The sequence below is a fragment of the Alosa pseudoharengus genome, unplaced genomic scaffold (genome assembly GCF_046254945.1).
Source record: "Alosa pseudoharengus isolate Yale_2024_CS ecotype anadromous, Long Island Sound unplaced genomic scaffold, YU_APseudo_1.1 YU_APseudo_1.1_scf_20, whole genome shotgun sequence".
Lineage (NCBI taxonomy): Eukaryota > Metazoa > Chordata > Actinopteri > Clupeiformes > Clupeidae > Alosa > Alosa pseudoharengus.
In genome coordinates, this window is record NW_027468664.1 from 10,525,799 (window position 1) to 10,548,554 (window position 22,756).

Here is a 22,756-nt window from a genome sequence, read left to right on the forward strand (position 1 = left end):
GGACATTTCGAAGCAGCAAAGGTCCCCTGGCTTTGTTGCATCTCAGTGATGCATCTGACAACTGACCCCTTGTGGGTGAGTCACTTTCAAAAGGTTGTTTCAAGCTGAGATGTATTTTTTGTGTGGGCAAAGGTCCCTGTGGGCCCTACAGGGATATGATAGGCCTTACCACCTCAGGTGATTGCAGGCTTGGTGTAAGCACACATAGAGCAGAACAGCCGTGAGGTGTCTGGAGAACATGGAGGCACTCTCTGGAGACTTGACATGCTACACCAAAAACAACCATCTGCAAGCATCTCCACACACACGTTCTCCCTCTATTCACACACACACACCACACACACACACTAAAGAAAAAAAAAACCCACATATCTCCAAACTGTCCTGTCATAAAATCCAAATATTCTTCAAGAAATGACCACAAGACAATTGCATAGGAACATCAACATTTATTTCACATGATATAAAACAGATGAGATATGAACATTTGCATATTGACTCTAATAAGTATAACTTCTTAATAGTTATTTTCTTTTTTATCTCTGCTCTGGTCATAGTATGGTGTACACTATATACACAATGGTCTATACATTTTTTTACAGAAATGTCAACGTCAGAATCCTTATTGCTTTTTTTCTCTACATGTGCTATTTGTCCTCTATATGTCTTACAAGCCCAAGGGGTGCAAGACTAAATCCATTTAAAAATCTTTTAATACTCTTTTAATCTTCTCTCTGTTTTAAATATATCTCAGCCTTATTAAAAATAAAATACAGAAGCCAGAACATTCATGTGTGTGTCGGCAACAGTGTGGCAGGGGCTGTGGACTATCCGACTTTATAAATAATTACAAACCCAATAAAATATTCAAATGTCCATCTGCAGCAGTAAAGTGGCACCTTGCTGAATGTATTGTTAATACATGTTCTATTTATATAGCTATATATAAACAGTTTGAACACAAACTTCTTTTACTACAAAACAACAAGGTGTTACACAGTGCAAAAGATGTAAGAAAGAAAATGCATCTATGATGTTTAATGTCAACACTGGTAAAAAGCAAAATGAGACATAGTTTTCTTTATATTTTTTTTTTAAAACACACAGACGGTGAGTAACCCTGAATTGAATGAATAACACTTGCATGGCTTGGGTACAGCATGAGTTAAAAGTGTATGCAGCATGTGCGTGCATGTGCATGTGAGTATGAGTGCATGTAAAAGAAAGAGAGAGATAGAGAGATAGAGAGGGAGAGGGAGAGACAGATAAACAGGGTGTTATCTGTTGATGTGTAGATGTTTTGGATTTTACGTATTGTTTGTTTCCTACAAGTGTGTGCACCTGTGTCTGTATGCACGGAAAGCACATTAAACGTGCACTCGAACACATGTGTGTTTGTGTGTTTGTACACATGACCATGTGCGAACACCTCCTCCCTCCCTCCCTCCCTCCCTCTCTCTCTCTCCCTCCCTCTCTCTCTCCCTCGCCTGAAGACCTCACCCTCGAGCATGGAAAAGGAGCGCAGGTGCTCCTGTACTCAGCTGCGCAGGCCTCCCGCACCACCGAACAGCCCACAGGCACCTCATGCTTATCAAACACACACACGCAAATACCCACCCCAAACACACAATACAACTCTGCCCTAATAATAATAATAATAATAATAATCTGTGATGAGGATGATAATATTGGCAACACTGTTTTATGTGGTAGGACAGGGGAGTGTGGGGGTCCAGCGCGTTGATATGTTGATCTATGTGATCAGGCCTTGGCTGCGACGGTGCAGCGGCGGGAACTGAGCGCGAGGCATCTGGAGCTGCCGTGCGGTGCCGCGGGCCGCCATCTTGAGTGGAGTCGAGTTGCATCGCTGCCCCTCTCTCTCTATCTCTCTCTCTCTCTCTCTCTCCGCGACTCTCACGTGTGGCTGTTCACAGATGCCCAGGTCTCAGCTGCTGTTGAGAGAGAGAAAGAGAAAAGAAAGAGAGGGAAAGGGAGAGAGAGGGAGAGGGGGAAGAGGGGAGGAGAGAAGAAAGAAAGGAAGGAAGGGAGGAGGTTGTGTGGACTTGGATGAGGTTGTTTCAGGAGAGTGCAGTGCAGTGCAGTGCGGTGCAGTCCTAACAAATCACTGTGTAGCGATGGGTTCTGACGTGGGCAAGAGGGGGGCTCTCACCACACGCTATGTCAGGCCAACTGTGTGAGTGTGAGAGCTCACATGCAGGGTGCAGAGCAGTCTGAGACTGATTGATGGCCGCGATTTCATTAGCTGTTATGGCTGACGCGCCTGGGAATTATCAGTGATGGAGTGATGCTTGCTGTTAATCTCCTTGCGTAAGACAACTCTCACTAGGATCTTAATGCATCCTCAAGGCAGGACACCTTAAAATGGGGCCATGTCGGTATTAGATTTCATTTCTTGACATGAGCTGTTCAGATCTCTTCAGTGTCTCTTAACTATCAGCACTTATCTTGAATCTGATTATGGAAGCTGGTGGATGGCTACTTATTTGAACACTTAGGTACTTTTTTATAGCTTGGGTTGGTTCATTTGATGGAGAACTTTTTATTACACAGGCTACTGTGCTGGCATTAAAGTGCTTTTGTCTTGAAATAAACTAATAGCAAAAGTCTAACCATGTTAGTCATTTCAACACTGCTTTTACAGAAAAATGCATGAAGATCTGTCAGTTTGAAATCAGCACTCATTCTCACCCCCACTCTCTATCTCTTGATTCTGGCGCAGTGTGAAACTTCACAACTCATCGTCTGCGGTGTGAAGCTGTCAGGCTGTGAAGCCCTGCTAGGAGCTCTTAGCATCTGCAGCCTTCTGATTTGTGAGATGCTGCTTGAGGAGCAGTAACCACTGAGGCAGGTTACTGAGGCCCCAGTAGTCCACCAAGCAGAAGCAGCAGTGGGTGAGTGAATGGATGGGGGTGAGGGAGGCTGAGGAGGGTCTCTTACTGTTGGCACTAGACACACATGAAGTGGGAGCCGTCGGCGACCTGCGGAGGAGATGGGGGCGATGGAGACGACGGTGTTGGAGTGGAAGCTGGGGACTGCGGCGGAGTGGAAAGGTTGTTCACTGCAAACGACATGGTAGCACGCACACGTGTGTTAGTGCACACACAGACACACACACACACGCCCCCCCCCCCCCACACACACACACACAGAAAGCAACACAAAGCTGAGTTAGCTGCCTGCCTTCACACCCTGGGGTTTGCGAAAGGCATAACACATGACAGCTCCTCAGGTTTGGAGCATTTTTTGGCAATGCAATAGAAAAAAAAAAGCACAAAACTAAGCCAGGCATATTTGAAAAAGCTGACACGTTTTTCCTTCTTGAGATATGAATTGATTGCTTTGAGGCCAAACCCAATTCTCAGGTCAGAGTAGGACCAGAAAGGGACTCTAATATAAACCACATGCTGTTGTTCATTCTCTTTCTTTCTCTTTCTCTCTCTCACCTGACACCACCTGGTTGTGTTTGTTCGTTTCATCTGGCAGCTCGTAGGAGTAGTTGATTATCGTGCCCTGCTCGGCCTCAACTTCCAGCTCCTGATGGGGCTTCTCAGAAGTTTGTTCTTTTTCTTCATTGTTCTTCCTCTCTTCATCTTTCACCTTCTCCTGCTCCTCTTCCTCCTGCTCCTCTTCTTCTTCGTCGTCGTCTTCCTCGGTGCCCACCCTGACCATCACAGCAGTCTGCAGGCTGAAGAATAAACAAGTGGAAAAAGTAAAGAGGTAAGCAGATATATAGATTGTGCCAACTGAAAACAAAAGGATAAAGGGAAAAACCTTGAGAAGACAGAGTGGATGTGTGTGTGTGAGAGAGAGAGAGATTGAGAGAGAGAGAGAGAGAGAGAGAGAGAGAGAGATTGAGAGAGAGAGAGAGATTGAGAGAGAGAGAGAGAGATTGAGAGAGAGAGAGAGTCTTATTTAATAATACACAATAAAGGAGAAAATGAGAACAAAGTGGAGGTAGATTAGAGAAGATGTCATGCTCACCTGTTTTGAGAACCCAGCATTAGGATCTGCTCCTCTCTCCTCTGCCTCTCCTGCTCCTCCTCTTTCCCCTCCACCTCCTCCTGCATCCCCTCCTCCTCCTCCTCCTTCCTTTGTTTCTCTTCAACTTTGGGGCTACTCTGCTCCACAGGAGGGGAATTCATACGCTCTTCTGTAGCCAACACCTCCTCCTGCACAAAAATGAGAAATGAGAAAAAGAGTCATGACAGCAAACAAATCCCAAACAGTGGGATGACTATGTATATATGTGTGTATGTGTGTGGTGCAATACAAAAGCTTGTGTGCCTAAGAGCGTGGAGTTTTAAATGATTATGGATTCTATCTAAACAGAGAAAGGCCCTCCTGAGATAGAGTTAAACTTCACAAGGTCATGGGTGATAGACTTGTGATAAAAACAATATCTGTCGAGTCCCACTTTGCTTAAATATCTTATTTGGCTTAAGCTCAAGACAGATAAGTTATCTTACCAGAGTATCAGGACGTCTTAAATAAACATAAGATTACATCAGCTGCTGATGACTGCCTGATTGATCGTACTCAAGCTGTAAGGTGCTGTGTGTGGGGAGTGCTTACCTGTGCGGGGGGTTTGGGAGGCTGGGGGACTTGGCTGGATGGCGTGTTCAGCATGGCTGACGCTCTCTCCAGCATCTCCTGCTCCAGAGCCTGGAGCGAAGCCTCCAACCTTTGTCTGTCTGGGGACACTGCATCTCCCCGCTTGGAGCTCTGTACGTGCGTGCACACACACACACACACACACACACACACACACACACACACACACACATTAAGAGGTTGCTAGGTTACGGGGACGCTGGCGAGACACGCCGCTCCGTCTGGCATCATGTTTTTATTTGTTTTTATGTAATGTTCGTAATTTTATGTAATGTTCTGTTATTTTTTTGTATTTATTTGTCAAGTTAAATGTTTTCACCCTTTATTTACGTTATTTTCAATAGTTTTGTGTTATTCTTGGTCCTTTTTTCTGGCTGATAACTAACAGTAACGTTAGTTTCTATTCGACTGGGCTGATGAGCTTGCCTTGACTAGCCGTCCCTCTTCCATCTGACGCTGCCTGTCTGGACGCGTCTGGACGGAAAGATTGCTCAGGGCAATGGGCCTACTCTGCGAGAGATCTGCAGCTGCCACGACCACCGAGCTGCGGCTGACCTGCGAGCTGCCATAACGTTAACGTATAGCCTCTGACGCTGGGTGCCTGCAGTCTGGATTGAGTGCTGACGTGGGGAGCTCTGATGGCGACGTCGGGAGCCATGAAGCAACAAACGGTCCATGCTAAAGCCACCGAGCTGCTGATCAGCAGGAAGATCGCCCATCATGACTTCAGACTGTTGTTCTTCCGGTGCTCTGCTCTCCAGACTGCCAGTAAATTCTCTGAGTTGGTCAGTGAAAGAACTTTGTTGGTCTTGCATTGGCAGTTTCACGCGGGTCATCGTTGCCCTTGGACTTTTTCAGCCAGTTGGAAATTGGACCAATTTTAACATGATTATTATTATTTTATTTATTTATTTTTAATTTGCTGTGTTGTCTGTCTTGTATGTCTTAGTGTCACGGGAACGCTGGCGACTACGCCGCTCCGTCCGGCATCTTTTGTGTTTGTTATTTTTTAAATGTTTTTGTCATGTGGTGTCAATGCTGGCGACTACGCTGCTCCGTGTGGCATTTTTTGTTTTTTGTCAATGTCTTGTATGTGGAGCGCTTTGGGTTGCACTTTGTGCATGTTAAATGCGCTATACTAAATAAAACTGACTTGACTTGACTTGACTTGACTTGACACACACTTATACCTATTACACTCACAGCAGCAAAAAGCAAACCACTTGAAATTTTCAAGATGTTTTCAGAAGTCGCAACTTCAGCACCCAAAAAGATCTATCCAGCTTTCATTTCACAATGCAAATAAGTCCTGAAAAAGGTGTGTGCATGTGTGTGAGTTTGTAGAGGACAGCTAAAGTCCTTTTCACAGATCAAACTATAACTTGTGGTGACAGACAGAGGTAACGCGCTGACACGGTGCTGAGCTGGAGAGCGGCGCCCTATCTCTGCTATTCCACGTTTGGAGCAGAGGCCCTCCGACATCAACACCATGACACGCTGTCTGCTGTCAGCGGAGGCTTACAACCAGACAAGCGCCGAGCATGACCGGCATCTCAAAGAGGGCCCCGGGCTCCGTTGTGAAGGACACGACGAGGCCGGGCGCTACGCTACGCCACACCGCACAGCACTGCGCTCCAGCCCAGGCGGGGGGGGGGCTGCATTATTCATGGCCTTTGATACGCTGCGTATCTGCCTTCATGCAAAAGTTTTTTTTTTGTTTTTTTTAAAGAATGTGATGAACTGGGCACTCTCGACACTTCAAAGCACTCCTGATATCTCGCCTAAGTCCAAGGGGCCTGACGATTTCTTCAAAAAGGCGTGGGTGTATGGTGGGGTGGGCGTACGCGAGTTTGATTAAAACTTGAATAGAATGAGCCAACAGTGGAGCTGTTTAATTATTAAAAAACTAGACTAAAGGCAAATAGGTAGTCTAAACCAGTTCAGGCACATGGAAAAAATTGGAAAAATCATTGGAGCCTACTGACACACTGGCACTCAATAAAAGGGCCTAGATAATAACAAATAAAAGATTATGGACTGGGCATGCACGAACACTTCAGTACAAAGATTAGACATTAGGCCAAACCACAGAAAACAGCCCATCATAGGTCTGTTTCTTGGCCAGTGGTCCAGGTCAGTGGGTTCACCTGTAGTATGGAGTTGTTGGTTTTACCAGCAGGTTGTACAACCCCAAAACAGAAAAAGTTAGGACTTTGTGTAAAAATAAATAAATGAATAAAAGCAAAATGTAATAATCTGCAAATCTCTTTAACTCATATTTACTTGCAAAAAGGACACAGACAACATATCAAATGTTGAAAATGACAAATTTGACTATTTCATGGAAAATATATTTTACATTTTGAATTTGATATCAGTAACATGTTTCAAAAAAAGATGATGGCACTGCATCAACACCAGACCTGTTTCCACACCTGTCATTGTATGGGCTCGGGACAACCTCTGATAACCATTGTCTATGTGCACAGTTTGATACTCAATTCAAAAACCGCAGCCAAAATTGTATTGAGACACGATACAGAAAATACTGTACCACCGTCTTATCTGGGCCTGAGCTTGTTTAAAATGGACTGAGGTAACATGGAAAAAGGTCCTGTGGTCAGACCAATCAAAATTTGCCATTCTTTTTGGAAGTCATGGACTCATCTGGGCTAAAGAGGAGAGGGCCTATCCAAGTATCCAACCTATTCAACTTGTTTTAGTGCTCAGTTCCAAACCCAACATCTATGACGGTGTGGAGGAGCATTAGTGCTTACAGGATGGGCATCTTGCACATTTGGCAAAGCACAATCAATTCTGAAAGATGTATACAGGTTTTGAGTATAGTATAGTATATATACATTTAACCCAATCGGTGAATTAGTGAAACACAAACAGCACACAGTGAACACACAGTGAGGTGAAGCACACACTAATCCCAGCGCAGTGAGCTGCCTGCTACAACGGCGGCGCTCGGGGAGCAGTGAGGGGTGCCTTGCTCAAGGGCACTTCAGCCGCGGCCCACTGGTCGGGGCTCGAACCGGCAACCCTCCGGTCACAAGTCCAGAGTGCTAACCAGTGGGCCACGGCTGCCCTAAGCAACATATACTGCCATCCAGGCAATATCTATTCCAGGGAAGACCTTGAATATTTCAGAAAAACAATGGCAAAATGAATTCTGCACATATTTAAATAGTATTTATCCATAGAGGAAGAGTCCATGTGCTAAAATGGCCTGTCTGCAGTCCAGATTTGTCCAATTAGGTGCATAATGGAATTAAAAACAAAACTAAGAATACCCCATACTGTTGAGCAACTGAAATCGTGTATCGGGGAGTAATGGGACAACATTTCATTCTCAAAACAGTGGTAAACATGCTCCCATCTCAACTTTATTTGAAACATGTTGCTGTCATCAAATTCAACATATCAAAATTAACATATATTTTCCATGAAATAGTCAATATTTTCATTTTCAAAATTAGATATGTTGTCTGTGTCCTTTTTGCTGCTAAATATGGGTTTACGAGACTTGTATAACATTTTGTTTTTATTTGCATTTTACACAACGTCCCAACTTTTTCTGTTTTGGGGTTGTAGTATAGTTTAATAGGTGGGTTTACCTGCAGGGTGTAGTAGGGGTTGGTGGGAAGGTTTACCTGCAGGGTGTAGTATAGTTTGGCGGGTGAATTTAACTGCAGGTTGTAGTATAGTATTGTGGGTTTACCTGCAGGGTGTAGTATACATGTAGTTTGACAGGTGGGTTTACCTGCAGGGTGTAGTAGGCGTTGATGGGTGGGTTTAACTGCAGGTTGTACAATAGTATTGTGGGTGGGTTTACCTGCAAGGTGTAGTATAGTTTGGTAGGCAGTTTTACCTGCAGGGTATAGTAGGGGTTGATGGAGATCTGCTCCCTGTTGAAGGAGGAGCTGCGGGACAGCGAACTCTCCTGAGCCCCCCCACTGGAGTCTCGGCGGCGGAGCGAGGCCTGCTGGTGCCTCCTGATGCGCTCCATCTGCTCCTCCACGCTCATGCGGGGACGCACACCCTCCAGCGTGCCGCAGCCGCTTTGCTCCACCGCGCTACGGGGGCGCTCCTGCGCCAGAGGACAGAAGAGTGTCATCGCGCCGAACGACAGTGACAAGAGTTGGAACAAAACACATATAAACACACTGTATGTGCACCTACATCTAAAGACTGACACTCGTATACTGGCATCTAACCAGAATCTGGACAACTCAATGCAAAAGGAACGTGTAGAGGGTTAATTGATGGTCAAGAATTGAAGAGTTCAGTGCAATAAATGGCACCCTATTGCCTAAATAATAGATGCTTGAGAACAGAGACATAAATCTTTCTCTCTTTCAGTGCACAGCTGGAGAACATTTGATATCATCTTCATTGGAAAAAAACGAGAATGATTTATTTCATGAGGAACAGAATATGCTGGCACGTTGTATCTTCAAAGCAATATTAATCTAATTGCTAGACCAGTGCAGCACCCCACAGCTACTGACTTCACATGTTAAGACAGCATGTGATCAGGAATAAAGACTCAGGGCAAAGCACTGTTCACAAGACCAGTTGTGAAACAAGAAGCTGAAAGAGTAAAAATAAACTGCCAGACTTGATCACAGGAGTCATCATGTCCCCCAAGCAATGACTTCATAGGCGGCTCCGTCAAGGTGAGAGATTTAGATGGCATCGGCAGGGGGGTTCTGGCATGGCTTAAAACCAGCCATTGTAGCTTAGAAGGTCAATGTCAGCCACCTCTTCATGCATCCAAGTCGTCACGTCACCGCTGAGGAGGCAGATGGGCTGGCACATGATCCAGTATACTGCTGCTGCTGCTGTTCACAGGACACATGTCTATGGCCCCCAAATGGAGAAAAATGAGAATTTCATCCATGCCTCTTGCAGGGACGAGATCTAAATCCAATGCAGAATTAATGAGGTATTCCCGAGTGATGTTCGGGGTCATGTTTATACATCTCCATTGGCAGACCAAATCCCTCAGCGGGAGTGGATCGATGCTCTTGCAGATTCAAGGCATTATTTTCTGTCTGCAACCTTTTCAACTATATGATTCGATGAATATAACCAGTTGTAGGACAAATGTATCAAAAACATAGAACAGATATCAGTTGTGCACATTTTCTATATGCAAACCCTTGGCCAGAACCTGTGTCTATTATTATATATGTACATATATATATATAAAACATGAAATTAATCAAAACCTTTTTACCCCAATCACTCTAAATACAATCCTGAATCTAAGACTAAAACCATGTTTGGTTCTACTGCAAGAAGCTACTGGACAAAAAGGGTCGAAGAATCCTAAAGAATTCTGAATTCCTAAAGAATTTGTCTTGTGTGAGCTGCACTTACTGTTCTGGAGTCAGGCTTTTTGCTCTTCCTTAAAGTGACATAGGACGCAATGCTGGAAGACTCGGTTATGGGCGACTTTGCTCTGGGAGGCACGATGCCTACCGGATAGGGCATTCCTGAGCATACATAAATACATACAGAGGGAAAGAGCGTTAAGTTGAGTTGATGTCGCAGATGTTCTAGATGTTCTCTAAACCGTGGTTCCACTGGTTCATGTTCAGGCACCTTTAGCAGATTCTTTCTCTACAGCCTGCTCGGCTGTCTTGTCCTCTCCGTTGGACTCGTCCACCTCGGCCACGGTGGTGAGCTCCGGCTCGCTCTTATACAGGCGGTAGTCGGGGCCCTGGGGGAGAGCGAGGACCTTAACACATGACTCACCAATACTATACCAACAGACCAACACTACACCGAAGGCTGGTTTTCAGACCAAAGCCTAAGCATGATACTGGACTTGAATCCAGTTCATTCCTGATTTGAAATGGTACTCAGGGACTGCTATAGGCTACATTCTACTGTCAGGACTAGGCTTGTCTGAGATACCAGCCCTAAGGGTCACAAACACAAAAGAGGTCACTCGGGTCAAACACGGCACTAGGGCAGTACACAACATGGCTCACGAATGGACGAATGGATATGCCAGCAGCTACACACCGCACAAAGATTTTCTTTTCAGTCAAAAATGCACTGAAGATATGATACAAGGTACCACAAACACACAACAAACACCACAACACCACACATGGGAGGCACATTAACCAAGAGCCAGTCTTCATGAATTCAAGCTCAAGACAAAGCCAACAGGCCACCACAGTCAAAATCAACACACCATAGCAAGACTGAAACTGAAAAGTTTGGGTCAAGCTCCAAATGCAAACCACTGCACACTCATGATTGATGTCCAGCAACAGGATGGATGGAATGAATCGAAATAAGCACATGAGAAGAGGCTGAATGGGGAAAATGCATCCATGAGGAGAGAAAGGAAGACGGGGCACACTTCATGCCAAAAGGCTAAAGGCTAATGGCTGTGAGGGTAGTTCATCATGAAGCTGAGGAGGAAGATGATGAGGATGAAGATGCATCTGATGACGACGATGAAGCTTTCACCACAAAATGCACTGAGTTAGGGCGTCTTACGCTCTGGGCGCCGTTCCTCTGGTGCTGGAGAGGCCGGGGCAGGTGCCCTTGGCTGGAGCCGGCGCCCGTGCCGGAGCCAGTGGAGGGTGCCACAGGTGGCATGGCGGGCGAGCAGTCGCTGCTCTCGTAGGAGTGTGGGAGAGGGGGTCGAGGGGGCACAGGGTCTACCTCCTACAGATCAGACACAACGGTGGCGGAGGGAGGGTTTGTCTATTTAGGAAGTTGAGGATGCACTGATGCAAAAACCCCAGTGTTAAGCACCAATTAGTAACACTGAGGCTGTTATCAGCAAGGCATAACAGTTAGACAGCAGTGTGACATGTTCACAACAGCAGTGTATTCGTGTATTTCACTTTCCTTCTCAATGAGTGGCTTTCTGACAGCAACTGTACAACTCACCTCATTTTTGTGTACATTTGTTACTGATTTTGTACCAGGGAAGCCTGCAACAAAACAGACATGGGGAAATATTAGGCTGGTTACATTTTTAGGGAAACACTGTGTTCGTGTTCCCCCCTAAGGCATAATGTCCACTGGTGTGTCCTAATGGGATCATATGTACACAGACTGTAGTGTCTGCTTTATCAGTGTTTGTCATTGTCTCTGTATAGGCTTGAAATTGTATTAAGCCTTTATTTATTCAAGTTAGGGCAATTGAAACAGTCTCTCTTGTCATAACAGCCTAGACTAGGAGCAAGTGAGATTTGATTCCGGTTAGAAACACATGATCAGATCTGGCAGAGAGACCCTGGAGTGTTTTCCAGGTTAGCGGAATCCATCTTGGTTCTCATTCCTTGCTGCGTGTGTGTGTGTGTGTGAGTGTGACTGCTTGTGTGTTTATGAGTGTGAGCTCTGATCCATGCACATACACACATGTGCATGTGGGAGTTCTCTGTCAGAAAGACTCACTGGTGTCGACGCTTCTTTGTGGCTTGTTTTTGCTCAAAGCCTCCATCACATCCTGGATCCGCCATAGCTCCTTCTGGATCTGCACATGCTGCTGGCTTGGGGGCTCAGTCTGGTTGTCACACACACACACACACACACACACACACACACACACACACACACACACACACACACACACAGATAAACAAACATAAGTACAATAAAATCTTATAGTAGTCCTACTAGCAAAAACATTGCCATATGCTGTACAACATTATAATAAATTGCCAATCAACATGTGCCACAGCTTTTAATGAGACATTTTCTGTCGCAGTTTTAACACCTGTCATACTCTGCTTATAAAAACAAACACTCTGTCACTTGCTATCCATTCAGTCACATTCACCGTTTATTGCTAAGATGCTCCCAGTCTCTAACACACTCTCATGTGCTTAGGCCACTGCCTCATCAGGAGTCAGGCCGACACCCCCTAATGTCCTTCCTTCAATTACCCATGCTTAGGAGCATTGGAACATCTGATAGGAGGAAGGGGGGTCAGTAATTGACTTCTAGTCAGGTGTGAAGATGGTGGTCAGCCCTTAAGATTTTCGTACGGGGTGAAATTTAATAACCGCATCAGAGGGCCTTTTCTTCCCTCCCTCCCTCCCTCTCCTTCGCTCGCTCGCTGCTAACGAGAGCGAGAGCGAGAGCCCTCGCAGGTGTTAAAACTAATTACCTGCTCCTCTTTAGCTAATGGGCACTGGCGGCACAGAGGGCCACGAGGTGGTGTGGCAGGCATTTTGCGGCTGTCAGGATGATCGCCTGGGGTCTGGGCTGTTGCGACACGTGCCCACACGCAAGAAAAAGAGGAGAGCATCCTGTCAATTCGGGACGAGGGAACTATGACGATCGGTGATAGAGCTTGAAGCAGAGGGTAAATGTTTGAGATCAAAGCATGAGCAATCCCCACTACAAACAATTACCACTTCAGCCTGTGACCGTAATGGCTTGCAAATAGCTTTGCGCTCTCTATAGCCTTATAACGTCTGGTGGCTATTTTCTCTATTTTTCTGACCCTGGTCCAGCATGTTCTCAGTTGGTATTTCTGTTAACCAGTCAGCTGGCAAATTTCAAAGAAAAGGGAGAAGACTGAGAAAACAAGATGGGGTGAGAGCTGAGTTATTTCTAGAGGAGGTTAGAGGGAGGGTTGTCTATTCTCTCCTCCTGTGGCATGAAAAAAGAGACACAAAGCAATTTTCACCACTCTCACTTAAGCAAATGCAAACTCTGGAACAAACACCTTTTCTTGGCACTACTAATTGATGTTTTGGATTGTTCCTAAGAGGGGTAAAGAGTCAATGGATACAGCAGAGGCAGAATGGTACACAAGGCCACATACAAAGTTCGGTGGTAGCATAGTAGCTAAGGAACTGGGCCAACAAGCTGCAGCCAGAAGCCAGTTGAGGGTTCCACTGTTGTGTCCTTGCTCTGGGGGAAGTGGCCTTTGTAGGAATTGACGCACGCATTGTTGCTTTGGTTAAAAGTCAGCCAAATGACTAAGTAAAATACGTAAAACATAGGACATGGCAGAGGAGCGGTGCAGAAACAAACCTGTGGGCTGCCCAGAGCCTCCAGTCTCTCCAGCAGGTTGGTCTTGGCTGTGGTGACGTCGGCTTCCAGCCGGTCGTGATCCCTCCAGGCCCGCTCCAGCTCCTGGGGACACAGCAGCACACAGTGCTGTCAGCCAAGCCCAGTCACACAACACGCCAGGACAACAGTGAGGACAGTACACGTACAGAGGGAGAATACAGTACACCAGTACAAGTACAGAGGGAGAATACAGTACACCAGTACAAGTACAGAGGAAGAATACAGTACACCAGTACAAGTACAGAGGGAGAATACAGTACACCAGTACAAGTACAGAGGGAGAATACAGTACACCAGTACAAGTACAGAGGAAGAATACAGTACACCAGTACAAGTACAGAGGGAGAATACTGTACAACACAATACACTTGACAGGGTTTGGGGTTTACAGGTTTTCTACTCACTGTGTTGGGCTTGCATGTTTACTGGGTCAACTATACAAGTGTAGCATCATGTACTGTACACAAAATGCATTTCCACATGTACATTGAAAATGTGTGCAAGAGGATATGTTCAAGGAAACCAGGTCAGTGTATGTGACAGAATGACCTATCGTGTGTGTGTGTTGTATATGAGTGAGTGTAGGCTGGATGCGTGTGTACTACGGTTTTGAGTGTGTATTGAGCGCTTCTCACCGTGGTGACGCGGGTGAGCTCGCGGCAGGTGCTGAGCAGGCCGCTCTGTAGGACGTCTCTCTGCTGGATGACGCTCTGCACGGCCGCTGGGTTGTCGGCGCTCATCTCGATCTCCTGGCTTGCCGACAGAAGCGCCGTCTCCAGCGTGTGCTGCACATCACATCACCAACCACCGCACCACGCCCAAGCAATTAGCTACAAACCCTCTAACCCGCCGACAGCCTACACACAACATAGCACAGTATCTTCTGGTAATGTGAAAACTAAATCCTTGTGCCTCTTTCCCTTGGTGGGCATAGGCTGCATAACATAATATCATAACAACCCAAAACATGACAAAGTATCTTCTGTCAATGTGAAAATGAAATCTTTGTGTCCTTTGCCCTTGGTGGCCATTGAATGCTGTAGGACCTGACTTGGGTCTACAGATGAATCTCTTCATTAGAGGCTGGTAGTGTGCTGCGTTGCCTGTTGGAGCCCATGGGAGAGATGGGGAGCAGGTGCAGCAGGCTGAGAGAGCTGGGATGAGTCTAATGAAGCTCTCTGAAGCCCTCGAGTCTTTCCCCATAATTAATCGGAGATAAAGGTGACCCCGTGAACAGAATCTTTAATAAGTAGAGACACAAACTCTTGAGATGTTGGCAGAAACTGCAGGGTTTTATGAGGGAGGGGAAAATCACTAAACAGTGCAAGACTCTAAGACTGTGTGAGACTTCAGATATTTTTATTGGGGCGTGTAAGCCATGGACCTCTCTGCTGAAACTGTCTGAAATCTACAGTGTAGGCTAAGGTGACGCCATGGTGCTATCACAAGATCACCGGGTCGTTCCCCATAGGAGCTATAGGAGTTATTGCGATGGGCTCAGGTGGTTTATACGGGACTGTTACCTTCTCTCTGTGGAGCTGCTGCAGTTTATCCTCTTGGGTTCGCACCACCTTGTCTTGTTCACACAACCTACTGAGCTTCGTCTGAAACACACAGCAGTTAGGTCGTTAGGTCGTAGGTCGTTAGGTAAGTTTTTGCTCATATTTCATTTAGACAAACATGACTCTACTGTTTTCTTCCCCAACAAGCCAATATACTTCAACATTTTCTCCTGAAACTGTGGTGCACTTAAGATATGTATCAAAAGCTAGCTTACTACAGATGGACATTATCAGCAGACACGAAACATTCAGAAATCTGGAGGAGCTGTCATCTGTTTAGTGAGCTTATCATTTACTTCAGGGTAAATTGGTTGAAAGCACCGTCTGTGCAGGACCTGTCAACTCTTTGTTTCTTTTCTACTAGAACAACGTAATGAAACCCCACCCAAAATTACTTCATTTTCAACCCATGTGTACTGATGCTAGAACATCCATAGCCACGTCTGCGTAAACAACAGACTCAAAGTTAGCTGTCAGGCACTCACGTCCACGTCCAGCTCCCCTGGTCTGTATGTGTAGGAGCCGTCTCGGTAGTCTTCTGGACTCAGCTGAAAACCAGAGCAGCGTTTCAAACAGAGATACAAACATACAGCCGAAGTGGGGCTAAGAAATGAGCCTCTCAATTAAAGTATCAAAACATATAATGCATGTAACTACGTGGACCATTTTCAACACGCTGCTAATGCGGCTCTCCAATATATTCAATTTGTTTGCCCAGGGCACTGCGGCAAGTTGAGACTACTCTTTAATTACGGGTCATTCACTAGTCTAGTACATATCTTTTAGTGCTTTAATAGGATAATGAGAGCAAGTATGTACCTTGCCACTGGACTGTTTGTGGAAAATCATACATTCAAGACACATTTCTCTGCATTTTGGTTGTAAAAGTACGCCACTATGCAGAACAATGCATTAGTGTCACACAAATCACATTAATTAATAATGAATTATGAATTATGTAAAAAAGCCTAACGGTTCATTTTTTCTTTATCATTTGATGTACAGTTTGCCTAGCCTAAAGCACAGAATGTGCTATACCAAATATGCAGAAGTACTGCGCTCCCAGTATTTTTGAAACCTCATCACCAACCAACCCCAACACCCCCCACCCCTTAAAACACACATACACACACACACATACATCAGCACTTGTGCACATACACACCAGCATGCATGCACACACCTGCACACACACTTGCACACACAAACACACTAACACACACACACACACACACACACACACACACACACACACACACACACACACACACACACACACACACACACACACACACACACACATAAACTTGCACATGTCTGCACACATCCCCATACAGATAATTTAAAACCTTGAGAGGTAATGGAGGGAGATGGGGGAAGGGCTCCTGCACTGATGTAACCTCAGTGCAGAAAGGAGAGCAGGCAGCATCACTTTTCAACCTCAAGGTCACAAAAGTGGCAGGCAATTATAAGCAGAAGGGGTGAGTGGCTAGCTGGTGTAGACTGAAGCTGGAGGTGGGGGTGGGGGAGGGGGTGGGGGATCTCCATTCCACAATTATTTGATGTTGATAATCACAATCAGAATAAAAGGTTCCACAAGACAACAACAAAATGAAAAAAAAAAAAAAAATCACAACATTATGATAAAACCTGAATGGTATGGAGACCTTCAAAATAAATGTTTGAGGTGAACTCCTTTAATTGCAATCCTTTGAGTGTTGGTGGATAAAGGTCATCTGCAAAACATCTTATACATTTAGATGGATTGGAGATTGGTAGGCTGGAGGTATGGACTGCACCCACAGCTCCTGTGTCTTAGAAGCTCAGAGGGGCACAGAGGTGTTCCAGCAGCGGGCGGCTGAGTTGGGCAGAGCTGGGATGGGCTGGAATGACGCTGGGCGGGAGAGAGGCCCCGTGTGGGCAGGCCAGCCGTGCGCCAGGCTAATTACACTCCCCTGGCATGGGCCTGTCAGGGCCTGAGTTAGCGTGACTAATGAAAAGCTCGCAGAGGCCCCGGCGCTAAATCCGGCCGTACCATCCCCAGGAAACCCGGCGGGAACGCCGCACTCACTGTTCTGACAGCCCAACCCAGCCCTGTCCCGTCCCATCTAATCCTGGCTTCACCCTTGCCACTTCCAAAGACAGGGCAGGTGGTTTGCAGCCAGTGTGAGTTGTAGAAGTGTTTCAAGAGCAAAAACTCTAGTCAAAACTCTGGTTACAAACTACTGTATGAATGTAAAAGGTTGCCAGATAGGGATTTATTGTGTACTAGATGCTGTGAGAAACCAGGGACATCACTGTATATGATCCAAACATTCTTCAGCAGTGGAACCAGCACAAGACATCAGGAACACAAAGAAAGAGGGAAGTGTCACTAATGAAAGGTGATGGATCTCCCAGTAGACAGTGTCTGTCTACTGTGAGACTGAACTGTCCACGTGGCGAAAAACTGATGCAACAGAACCACACTGACATCTCATTCATCACAAGCAAAGGATTCTGGTAAAGGAAAGCGGTGACTGTGATGTGCTGTACTATCAACACAAGACGCTGAAAAATAACAAAAGTTGTGATGACATTTTGGTGGGGGGGCTTCCGATGTGGGAAAACAAGAGGAGATACAGTAGGGAGAGCGGTTGATGACAACAGGCAGGTGCATGGATGTTTGGTATCCTGCGACCTTACTTGCTGGTACAGCTGAGGCCTTGGCGCGGAGTTCTCAATCATAGTGTGTATCATGAAGATTAAAGGCTCATTCTCCTTCATCTAGTTCAGTGGTGAAGGGGAAGGAGGGATCAACATAGCACATAACAGTTAACAATACAGTTAGAGGTCCAGTGAAAACATTATTAACGCTATCCCAGTGAAAGTGTATGTGTGTGTGTGTGTGTATCCGCATGAGCTTGTGTGTTTTTACATATGTGTGTATACAGTATATACTGTATGTGTGTATGGATGAGCATGAGTCGTGGTACGTGTTTGCATATACCCATTATGCCTAGTATGTTGTCAATGTAAATTATTGTGTCAGTGTAAATTATTTTTGTCTTTCATTTTGAATAAATGTATACCCACTGTAAAACCACATTACCAGGACGGGTGTTAGAATCACCTGGGCTACTGTGATGTGGTCGGTTAGACACCCAACAAGTCCAAACAGAGTCACTGATACTTTTTCCATCCGTGCCCACAACTTGGAAAGTACCATAATATTTCATCCAACTTCAAATAACACCCAAAACTTGACCTTCTCAAAATCCAATTGAGTGGTGCAGGCTGTGTGGGAAAGCTGGGAAACTGGTGTGGGAAACCTGGACACATTAAAGCGTCTCCCACGATTAGACATGCCTGACGGAGCTTAGGAAACCTGAGCCTGGTGCCCAAAGGCACGCTGAAAGATTTTCTTCTTCAATCATTTCAGACGTGATTGAATGCCCTCAATAAAGCATTCACTGCATTTTCAACCTCTTACGTAGCAACACACACACACACACACACACACACACACACACACACACACACACACACACACACACACACACACACACACACACACACACACACACACACACACACAAGCACAATATCTCTGCAATATGCATCACCATGACTGCATCAGTGAGTGCAATCTAAACACCATTCAGCAGTACACACAAAAATCCACTGTGCTCCCAGGCTTTAAAAAATTCAGTAAGTGAACACTATGTATGAAATAATGCCACCACCCGATGTGTGTGTTCTGCATTCTGCATGTGGCTACCCTGTGCTGGCTCTACACAACGCACGCTTAATTACTCATGAGGTAAACTGTCCCAAAATAGAAAGCCATACAACATGCCCTTCCGAGTGACACATCTTTGAGTAATGTAAGTGCTGTGTGTGTGTGTGTGTGTGTGTGTGTGTGCATGTGTGCGTGCGTGTGTGTGTGTGTGCGTGTGTGTGTGTGTGCGTGTGTGTGTGTGTGTGTGGATACAGTGTACAGTAGAGGAGTATGGTGTGCCCTCACCTGGCCATCCAAATACATGAGATTCCTCTGGAGGTGATGGGAGAGAATATCACTCTAGAGGAGGCAGCAGAGAAGAGACGGCCGGAAAATACGTGGAAAAGGAGAAAGAAGAAAAGAGAAGAGAAGAGGAGAAAAGAGAAGAAAAGAGGAGAAAAGAGTGAGATGTGCAAGAAAACACAAGAAAAAGGCAAATAGGCAGAAGAGAAGAGAGCGGTTTCTGTCAAGCAGCAGAGTAGCTTTTGCCTCTTGGCAAGGCCGTGTAATCCTTAACTAAGTGCACTCACTGAAGGATGTCATACGCAGTGGGCTTATTGGTGGGAGATCTGACCACATGCTTTTTGTTGACAACAAATGCATGCAAAGCATCAAGGCAATCACACCGTTCACATAAAAAAAAAAATGCCATTCGCACTGAGAAAAGTTTATAAAAAATTCAGCAATACAGCAATACAGCTTTTGGCAAAACCACACGACAGTCCTTTTACTGATATCTATATAACACATACCACAGGAAATGGTCAAAGCAAAGCACCATGCTTCTGAAACACACACACACACACACAAACAAAAGCAATTGTTTTGTTTGTTCGTTGTTGTTGTTGTTAAGAGAGGGGTTGCTCAGAGCATGGCAGATGCACACACAGGCACAGGAACACACACACACACACACGTAGGGCAGGTGTGTGGGGTCTGACCTTTGGGTTGTCGGCGTCGAGGTTTAGTTGCATAAGCTGCGCTAGCGCGTGCTCCCGGAGGCTGGTGAGCTCGGCCTGCTGCCGCCGCAGTTTGATCAGCAGCAGGGTCAGCTCCTCAGGCTGTGCACAGCGAGGACGCAGGAGCAGGAGGCCACGGTGGGTGGGTGGGGGGGGGGGGACACAGGAGGCATAGGGGGGCAAACGTTAGCTCCTACTGGCTCACAAGTGACCGGGCCGGGGGCATGAGGGGGTCGGAAGGCTGATGTGACTGGTCCAGTACCGTTTGGTCAGACAAGGTGGGAAGGGGATTGGATGTGGAGGAACAGATGTGCTGATGGTCTGGACAGGTGAACAGGTGTGCTGATCTTGTTGGTAATGAAATACGGAGTTGAGTTTGGGAGTGTGACAGGACAGAGGGGGCAGGTTAGAACGCGTGTTTGCCTGGGCTTCACAGGGACTGCACTGCCACTGGATGGCTTGGTTAGAATGAAAATGTAGCGGAGAGAACAGAATGCTACTTTGGACAGAGCAGAATGTTACTTTAGACAGAACAGAATACTACTTTGGACAGAGCAGAATGCTACTTTCATTTTATATAAAAGGGAGGGTTTGAATATTGTGTCTTAATTCTGACCTGTCGTCAGTATGCCGAGTAGGAAGTGTTAGATTTTAGTGGTTTTCTGTATGTCATTCTTTTGGTTCTTTGTTTAATACTGCAGAAACTGTGGGGACAGGATGTTTATTGTAAGCAGACAGAATGTTGTCACTTTACAATAGCAAATGGTGTACCTAACTAATTGTCCCCCCACAGGAGACATCTTAATTGAATAAGGCTATATCACTACCCGTTTGACCCCAGATGTATATTCTGGTATTATAATTAGCCAAGAGTTTCCTAGTTCTTTGCTTCAGTTTCTTACCTTGGCTTCACCTTGCAACACTGTGCTGTGCTGTGCGTATAACAGAGTTACCAGAACTCTGTTGTTACATCCAGAATAAAGAACTATTCTTTCGCAAGCCAGCCTCAAGTTTTACCTGCTCTTAACTACACTGGAATCTACTCGGTCAACTGTGTCTCCATTTGGGATTAAAGAGACAATAATATAATTAATAGCATTCTTCAGAAGCATAGGACTATATTTTGTTTTAAACATTTACGTAATTGTGGATGGAGATGGGAAAATAATGTGAACCCCAGGTTTGGCTGGGTGGGACGCAAGCTCAGAAACATAAACCTGTTAACACCGCAAAGTGAACACAAAGCTAATCTGTCCAGAGAGGCAGCTTTGGGAGTTAAGAGGGGTGGGTCTTCAGAGTAAGCCCATGGTGATGCCAGGCTGTTCTCTCTATGGTGCTTCACTGTTACACAGCAACAGCACACACAGGCAGGAGAAAACTAAACAGCATCAAAGTTTCAGAGCTGTCTACTCTAACTGATTTGCCTGCAAGTGGCAAACATCTGTCTGAAAGGAGGCAGAACCGAGCAAATAATTCATAAAGGGCTCACTTTTGTGAGGAGGCTCGCTCAATTAACTCAATGAAATATTCAAGGCTTAGATCGCGGCAATTTCACTTTCAAAGTGACTTTTGCTGATCTTGTCATAATTACTCTTTCACTGTCAGTGAGAACAAGACAGATAGAAAAGGTAGAGGTACTTGAAACAATGTTGGTTATCTTAGTGTCACAAAGAAACCGTGTGTAGCTGTATAAGCAGATTCAAGCTGTCTTAACGCTACCTTCATCTCAATACATCTGAGCGGTCTTTCAAAGTTGCTGCAGATGTATTACTGATACCAAACTTGCATCTACCAACTGAAAGTAAAACTATTACTATTGAACAATTTATGATGACAGCCTGTAAAGGAGATACATTTATAGTCAGGGTCATGTCTGTAGTCGAGACAAAAAGGGAAAGAGTGTCTCACCGTCTTGCCCTGGAGTGATTGGGGGGTGATGCTCTGGACTGGCATTCCCATGGGCACGGACCTCCGGTCAGTGGGGTAGGCATACTGCAGAGAGCACGGGACAAAGAGACAGATGGATATCTGAGCCTTGACGAAGGGCATGGACATGAACTAAAACTAACTGCTACACTGCTACAGGCTGGTGCTTGGACTGATATAGCTGACTGCCAAGCTGACTGGTGATGTATTTGTCTTGTCATCTTGACAGAGTTGTCATTTTCCCCAAAAAAACTTAACTATTTAATGAGTCACACTTCCTGTAATACATAACATAATTGCCTACATAATAGAAAATGCCATCACAAGCCAATTTCATGCATTGCGAATAATGCAATAATGTAACATAATTATGAGAGTTTAGTTAATAGCATTAAATGACCATTAAAATAAAATAATAAATAATTAAAGGCAAATTCCTCTGTCTGTATTAAACCCCCCTCACTGGGAGCTAATGAGCGCCACACAGGAGCAAGGAGCACTCATGGTCTTAAGGGTGTTGGTCTGTGTTACCTTGTTGGGGTGGGCTCTGTGCCGCCGGTCAATGCTCAGGTCACCACGGTAGATAGGCGAGGACAGCTCGGAGCGTGTGGCATGGTTGTGTGAGGAGCGGCGCGGTGAGTAGGTGTGGTAGAGGCCTCCGCCCATCGAAGCGTGCGAAGGAGAGGGCGGGATGGACTGGGCGATGCTGCCGCGGGCGCCAGGGACCGCCGCCGCCACATGCTCGGCGATGTCGGCCATGGTGCGCGGGCTGGGCAGCGTGGCGTAGGCCTGCCGCTGGCTCATCACCTGTCGCTGCTGCCACTCGTACAGCTGCCACATGGTGTCGTCCC

General features: G+C 45.8%; 1 protein-coding gene across 9 annotated transcripts in view; it reads right to left on the reverse strand.

Annotated features, from left to right (window-relative positions):
• Nucleotides 1-429: 429 nt before the first annotated feature.
• plekha5 (pleckstrin homology domain containing, family A member 5) overlaps nt 430-22,756 on the reverse strand; it is a 118,379-nt gene continuing 96,052 nt past the window's right edge. For 2 of the 9 annotated variants that reach the window (XM_076296536.1, XM_076296533.1), the window contains 15 exons: nt 22,437-22,756; nt 21,888-21,971; nt 15,746-15,808; nt 15,222-15,302; nt 14,334-14,483; nt 13,660-13,785; nt 12,070-12,178; nt 11,560-11,603; nt 11,161-11,331; nt 8,510-8,728; nt 4,594-4,743; nt 4,003-4,190; nt 3,465-3,706; nt 2,959-3,079; nt 430-1,952 (listed from right to left, as the gene is read on the reverse strand). The exon at nt 22,437-22,756 is cut by the window's right edge and continues 248 nt beyond it. In XM_076296536.1, coding sequence (XP_076152651.1) covers nt 2,967-3,079; nt 3,465-3,706; nt 4,003-4,190; nt 4,594-4,743; nt 8,510-8,728; nt 11,161-11,331; nt 11,560-11,603; nt 12,070-12,178; nt 13,660-13,785; nt 14,334-14,483; nt 15,222-15,302; nt 15,746-15,808; nt 21,888-21,971; nt 22,437-22,756 — 2,060 coding nt within the window. In that variant the 3' untranslated portion in view covers nt 430-1,952; nt 2,959-2,966. Of the gene's footprint in view, nt 1,953-2,958; nt 3,080-3,464; nt 3,707-4,002; nt 4,191-4,593; nt 4,744-8,509; nt 8,729-10,023; nt 10,367-11,160; nt 11,332-11,559; nt 11,604-12,069; nt 12,179-13,659; nt 13,786-14,333; nt 14,484-15,221; nt 15,303-15,745; nt 15,809-17,945; nt 18,027-19,266; nt 19,321-19,961; nt 20,082-21,887; nt 21,972-22,436 lie in introns of those variants that run through there. The other 7 variants (XM_076296544.1, XM_076296535.1, XM_076296534.1 and 4 more) reach the window with 7 other exon arrangements.